The sequence below is a fragment of the Etheostoma cragini genome, chromosome 3, assembly GCF_013103735.1.
Source record: "Etheostoma cragini isolate CJK2018 chromosome 3, CSU_Ecrag_1.0, whole genome shotgun sequence".
NCBI classification, from domain to species: Eukaryota; Metazoa; Chordata; class Actinopteri; order Perciformes; family Percidae; genus Etheostoma; species Etheostoma cragini.
Window position 1 is genome coordinate 12,663,535 of NC_048409.1, and position 6,900 is coordinate 12,670,434.

Below are 6,900 nucleotides of genomic sequence, written 5' to 3' on the forward strand. Positions count from 1 at the left end.
ATAGAACTTTATGTCATGACACTGTCACCTATAGATCAAGCATCAGGGAATCATTTTCATCCCAGAGGGGCAATTTGGTTTACAGCCAATGGTACCACACACCAAGACTTAACACCGGGGGAGCAAAACACAAAAATTATCTGAACAAAAAACATGAACAAGTCAATAAACAGATAAAAAAAAAACGACCTTAGTTTAAAGGCCAATGGCATTTGGGACAAATTATTGAGCCTATCGGTCCTGCGAGTAGACAGACAGTGGTTTTCCTTTCACTCTCCACAATCTAGATCCTGTTACTCATATTTTTCATCTATCTCTCATTTTATCTAATATCCGCATGTTCTGGCAGAAACTCCCTTTGTCCTGTTAATGCTTTCCACATTTTTTAGGAGCACTGGTAAAAGTGAAATATTACAGTATACCATTTTATCCAAGCAGATACACTTTTAAAGTGGCAGTTGGAGCGCCCTTCTGGCTCATCTGGTGGGGCATGCACCCCATGTGCCGGGGCTCAGTCCTTGCCGCAGCGTCCAGGGTTCAAGTCTGACCTGTGGCCCTTTGCTGCATTTGCCCCCCCTCTCTCTCTCTCCCCACTTTACTGTCTGCAACTGTCTTATCTATAAAGGCCAAAATGCCCAAAACACAATCTTTTTTTAAAGTTGTTGTTACTTACCGTATACAAAGTCTGCATCAAAGTCAATGTGTGCATCTTGGGCTAGACAAAGAAGAGCATGGGTGGAAAGCATCAGTGGAAACATACAGTACTTCTACAGAAACATAGCTACTTCTATACAAGGTATTAAATACATGTAATAGATTTTTATTGACTTGTAGTAATATTGGAGTCCTTTTGCACTGATTTAGACACACTACAGACTGAATGATTCGCTGTGTAAGTCTTTACAACATATATTAAGAAAATAGGTCATAATCAGCATTGGTCCATTCCCTGAAGGTGTTTTTCACACAGGCAGCATGCTATTTTGGGGTAGTTTGAAATGAGATTGGCTGGAAATCAGATTTAGAAATACAAATGTCCCCACAAATAATAACATTGTATCCTGTTCTCAACACCCAACATTGTGTCTTATTTTTGTCCCTCTACATTGGCTTCTATACTAATTTCAAAGCCTTCTAACTTACCATGTCACTCTTTTACCAAACAGACACGTGTTTTTGTGAACATGATTATCTGTGGCAGAATGCTGAAAGGAGAAGGGGAACTGTGAGGCTGCAGGACTCTGCTTTTTTTATTTGTTGAACTATCAGGGGACCTCTTTTATTGTTGTTCATCATTGACCAGCATGCTTATATTACTCTTAAAAAACCAAGCTAATCAGCCAATCCTGATTCACCCTGGTATATGATTTACACGTTGTGGTTAGCGGTTCTGAGTGAGAATCATTAAGGGAGAAATGGCTGTGACCTTGCAAATATTTTTGTGCCGCTCAAATGGTGTCATGTTAAAGTGGCTCTCTGCAGCGCTTTTGTCGTGGATAATCAGCACTTCAGGTGCTGAGTGACTTACCTCCAGAAGACATGATGCCTGGTCTGTTTGTGTGTTTAGTTGACAAAACTGTAGGGACATAATGCAAACAGTTAACAAAAGGTCGGTGATATCAGCAGCTGGTTATCCATCCACGTCTGCTGTTTTTGATCATTTAAAAAGTAACGTCTTGTGGGAAATAATGACAATAAAAGTATTTACCATCAAGTTTGGTGTCTGAAAACTGTAAGGGAGGAGGATTTGAGTGGATTTGGTTTCAATAGTATCTCCATTTTAATTAGGTTAGGGACTTGTAGAGGACGGGCTTATTCATTGTCGATGAGAGGTAGTTGAAAGCTTGGAAACTCTATATGTCCCAACAAATTGCCTCACTGGGTTCCCCTACTTCAGACTTAGGAGCAAAGCGATTTACTTGATGTTCTCCCTGAGAACTTTAAGAGGCTAAAAGTGATATTGATCCTCTTTCCCTTACCACTTCCCTTTCCATCCTTTACACACACACACACACACACACAGAGGCGCGTGCGCGTATACACACAAACCTCTTGTCTGAGCTACACCTCTTGACCTATAATCATTGACTTACACACATTAACACACTGAAAATTCCCCTCCCTGTCTCCATTTTGTTAAGGCACTGTGAATTGTGTTCATGGCTTTCATTTATTATGTGTCTAGGCCTTTTCAATGCACCACTGAGCACAAGGGCATACTGGGATAGTTACTTATTAATTAATATTACAGCTCAGATATTCATTAACATTGAACCTTGCACAGTTTGATCAAGGTTGTAGATGGGGCAAGAAGAGTAGCTGTGGTGATGCCTGCCTAATAATGCCAAATTGATACGCTGTGATTTTGCCAGAGAACCACATCACCCAATTAACTAGAACACTGACAACAGATACTGTCCTCTAAACCTACTTTTACAACACATATTTAGTGCACCTTGTGTGCTTTTGTATTTTGCCATATAAAATAATGGAGCAACTTGGTTTAAAAAAGTTAGGCTTTTCATTGTGAGAATGCCAAACATTTCTATTTTACACAAAATGTTTTTTACACAGCATTGTAGACATCAACTAACCCCTCCAAATCATGTATTAACATTTTAAAGTAATTCGGTCATACAGATAGATAGATAAATAGATAGATAGATAGATATACAGATTGATAGTTTATACATGTATATATATATGTATGTATTGGTGAAAAGCCTGACCTGACAGGAGAGATTCACAACACAGATCATTCATTTGTGCATTTGCAATGATTTGGCTTACATTAGGCTACAGCTATATAGTCTTGCACATAAATAATGTTAACCTGCACACATAATTTAACATTTGTGTAGGAAAGCAAGTTATTACTCACCTGAGCTGCTGAAGCCTCTGTTATTACCTCTGACCAGGTGTGTGTGAGTGTGTGTGCCCCTGTCTATGCCCAAGGTTGGTATAGACCAACTCCCACAATACAGATCCACCCTCTAACTCTAACACACACACACAGACCTCCTCTACACACCCACAGCCCTATTTCAGTCTAGCTACTCATATTCACAGTCTCAAGTTTGTACTCTGATACCAATAAAGAGCATATCTGCTAACCTTTGGAATCCTAGCAGAATTAGCAGCACGTTACTGGCTCTGCTGGTGAGGACAACATTGTCTCACATTTTGTCATAGCGCAAAGTCGTATCTTAGAATTTCAACTGACATTGAGAGGAAATTATCGGATTGATTTTGAGTACTGTTAGAGAGTTGCTTGTGAAATCAGATTAATAAATTCCCTGAAGACACTTCTGAAAAAAATGCTGCTCTGAAATCTGTTTTTCATCTGAATGAATACAAAAAAAAACTTTATTAGACTTTAGACATACTTTTATTTATCTATGCCAAAAGCACAACAGGTTGCTACACAACAAGGCCTGCTAAAATGAACACAGCATTTATTTGTACAGCGTTGGGCCTTAAAACACTCTTAAGATTGGTGAAAGCCTGATCTGACAGGAGAGATTCACAACAAGGATTGTTCATTTGTTCTCCTGCTATGATTTGGCTTACACAGACTACGATTACAGTAGTGTAGTATGCACGTAAATAATGTCAATTTTAAATACTTCTCTCAAACTCAACACCTAAACTTTGTCTCTCTTTTTTCAGAAATGTAATGCATGTATGGCCATTCAAAGCATTGTGGCAAATGAGTAAGCAACGTACAAACACCGAAGAGAAAGGAAAGAGACCCAGGCTTCATAGATTTACAGCACTAGTTAATGTGTGTATGGGGAAACTAATCATAGTCTGCTGGAGACTAGTTAATCCTGGCGGAGCCAGTGACAGAACAGGGGAGTGGATGTGTGGAAGGCAGTGAGACAGCTGACGCAGGAGCTCCCTCCACTATAGATGGTAAGGCGCTGCGTTAAAGGAGCTAATGCAGATACCTGCAAACCATTCCTGTGCTTAGTCAGAGAGCTGTGGCAGTTGAGATTGTCTTATATCAGGCTCATCACATTTACATGTAGAGCTAGAGATGCACTTGTGATATATACACAATCATACATATACAAGATGGTATGGTTTGTGCAAACACACCCAACCATTCAAACTTAGACCTAAGTGAATCATATTTAACTGTATATCTTATCTATAAACTATCTGTTATATTTACATATATCTATACAGTATATATACTATACAGTATATATACTGTATATACTGTATATGTAAACCGTATTTATGCATATACGTATGGGATAATCCAAATGTGACAAACATTATCGAGAACAACTGACAACTCAAACAACACATTGACAAATCCTAAAACCTAGAGGGCAATAGATAGAAGTACAAAACGAAGAACAGCAGACCACACATTATAACATCTTGTAGGGCTTCAGAGACAATATTGTGTCAAAAGTGCTACTGGCTAAGACAAGGAACTGGAGTGACAGACTATCACAGAAAGGCACATGAACGGACAGGAGCACTGAGGGATTGGTACAGTCACAATGGAGCACAACAGGCTAAAGTTTTGTCTTTTGGGCACAACATTTATGTAAATATTACTCCTCTAAACGTGTAGTATACCTCCTCTCTTACCCTGTTATACAACCAGTTATTATAATCATCATTTCTTCACTGTTATAGTGGTTTCCTGTAATATCAAATAAAACTGATCATCACTTCAGACGGCAGTTTGGTTCGGTGGCGTTGCCTCAGTCCTCTGCTGGAGTCTCCTTGGCAGCCGCAGCAACTGAAAGAGGTCAAGGATGCGTGATTTAGTGCAAAACATAAAACTCACCCCCTTTAATTTCTGCCTAAATGTTTGTGCTTCTCTCTCTCCTTTACTCACTCATTCACTTACATGTCATCACATGTAATGTGACAGTTATGCTGCTTACAGTCAGTCACTCATTTTGCACTCAAGGTTTTTATAATGAATATTTGCAATTTTACAAGAGCAAATGATCTTTGCACTTCTCTTTATCTCTGAAAATGTAACCTTTTAAATAATTTAGGAGTTTAAAGTGCTCATATTATGAAAAATGTTTGTGCCACTGGTGCTTCCACACGCTTACAAACTTGGAAAAAAAACTATCTTTGCTGTTTTGAGTGAGATACGGTTTCTGAATGTCCTCTGCCTTCAGTCTCCGGGTGAGCTGTTCAAATTCTGCACGGCTTTCTACGTCACTAACCGTGGCTAACCGTGGCTAACCGTAGCACGTGCTACCGTAGCACATGCTAGCGGTAGCATGCTAGCTCGTTCTTGCTGGCAAAACACTGCTACAACACACACTAGTTCACCATAATCCTTAAAAGATGTCCTGTCATGTCCCTGTTCTGCAGGTATTCCACAAGTGTGCCCTCGTTTAGAAGAAGTCTCCCAGCTAATCCTGCCTTGTCCCGACCAAAGTTGGAGAAAGAGTTCTCTTCTCTCTCTATCTCACCTAGCTGCAGCACATGTGTAACTACCATCAAAGATAGTATAGAAGTGAGATGTCTCACTCTGTAGCTAAAACAGAGGATCTGCAGCAGTGTGCGTTACAACAGATTATGGTGTTTTTTGAAAATGAAACCATGTAAACCTATTCTGGTACAACCTCTAAATACAATTATGAACCTGAAAATGAGCGTAATATGTGCGCTTTAACGCATAACTTATGAAAATACTGTTTCGTTATAGAATTTTCTTTCCTCACTCCATTTTACTCAACTATTCTAGTGTAACAGTTTGTTTCACAGACATTTCTCAGACATCTGATCTGAGAATATGCTAAATTAATGCATGGCATTGACAAATGGTGACTTATTTGAGTGAGTTATTTTCCATAAGAAACAGTTGGCTAAACTTCAAGAAGATCAAACCCAAGATTAAAATTACAGGAAAACATGCTATGAAAATAATCAAGTATTTGATTCTGCAAGTGTTTTGTGTGTGAGAAAGTAAAGGGGTAGGAAATAGAGAAGCCCCCCCACCACACACACACACACACTCACATACACACACACACACTTTATCCCCTTGGCCCGATTTGGGATCGCAGCTGGTGTGATACCATCTCCAGATGGTCAGTAAAGATAACCTAATTTTGACAAAAATGTAAACGTGACAAAACGTTTTCAACAAGTCTTTGAGGGTTGATTTCTATACTTAGTTGAAGTAAATTGAAATCAGAAACAGCTTAAAGGTATGAAATCAAACTTATAATATGGCTTGGAGAAAGATGATTTACAGTTTGTATAACTTGTATGGCCTTTCTCTCTCTCTCTCTCTCTCTCTCACATACAGCATACAGGACAGTTCAACATGTGTGTATAAACACATGCACACATGAATGACCACCCTCCTTCTCTGTGCTAGGGGGACTCCCAACAGAAACTCAATTACGGACATGTGTCAGGGAGTAGGCCCGAGGTGAGAGGAGCTGACAGAGAGTTGAAATGTGCATCCTACCCTTAGAGACAATCAGGCTGTCCTCCTTTGCCTCCTCGTCTCCCGGGGCCCTGAAGAGAGGATCCACAGGTTGTCATGGTAACCAAATCATGTAATATGATAGAAAATCTGTTACAAAACCAAGTTTTTCTGTGTTTTCAATAAGAGAGAAACACTATCATACCTAGGCTTCTGGTTGATACTGCAGCGCCATCGTCGACCTAGAAATGTAAGAAATCATCAGCGGTGTTGAGCAGAGGTCTAGTTAGTTAGACGTATTGTATGTGTCATCACTGTTTTACACTGGTTCACTCTTACCTGATAAAATTATATATACTATAAATACATATGTATAATTGGTTAAAATAAACTGTGAAACCAAGATGACATAGTAACAAAATCTGGAAATCATGATAGTGATTCATTCACTCTGAGTGCATTGTACACATAATAAAATC

General features: G+C 39.2%; 1 protein-coding gene across 3 annotated transcripts in view; it reads right to left on the reverse strand.

Annotated features, from left to right (window-relative positions):
* Positions 1 to 3,555: 3,555 nt before the first annotated feature.
* fxyd6 (FXYD domain containing ion transport regulator 6) overlaps positions 3,556 to 6,900 on the reverse strand; it is a 12,243-nt gene continuing 8,898 nt past the window's right edge. For all 3 annotated transcript variants that reach the window (XM_034867158.1, XM_034867160.1, XM_034867159.1), the window contains 3 exons: positions 6,627 to 6,663; positions 6,464 to 6,513; positions 3,556 to 4,762 (listed from right to left, as the gene is read on the reverse strand). In XM_034867158.1, the coding sequence (XP_034723049.1) occupies positions 4,725 to 4,762; positions 6,464 to 6,513; positions 6,627 to 6,663 (125 nt within the window). In that variant the 3' untranslated portion in view covers positions 3,556 to 4,724. The remainder of the gene's footprint in view (positions 4,763 to 6,463; positions 6,514 to 6,626; positions 6,664 to 6,900) is intronic.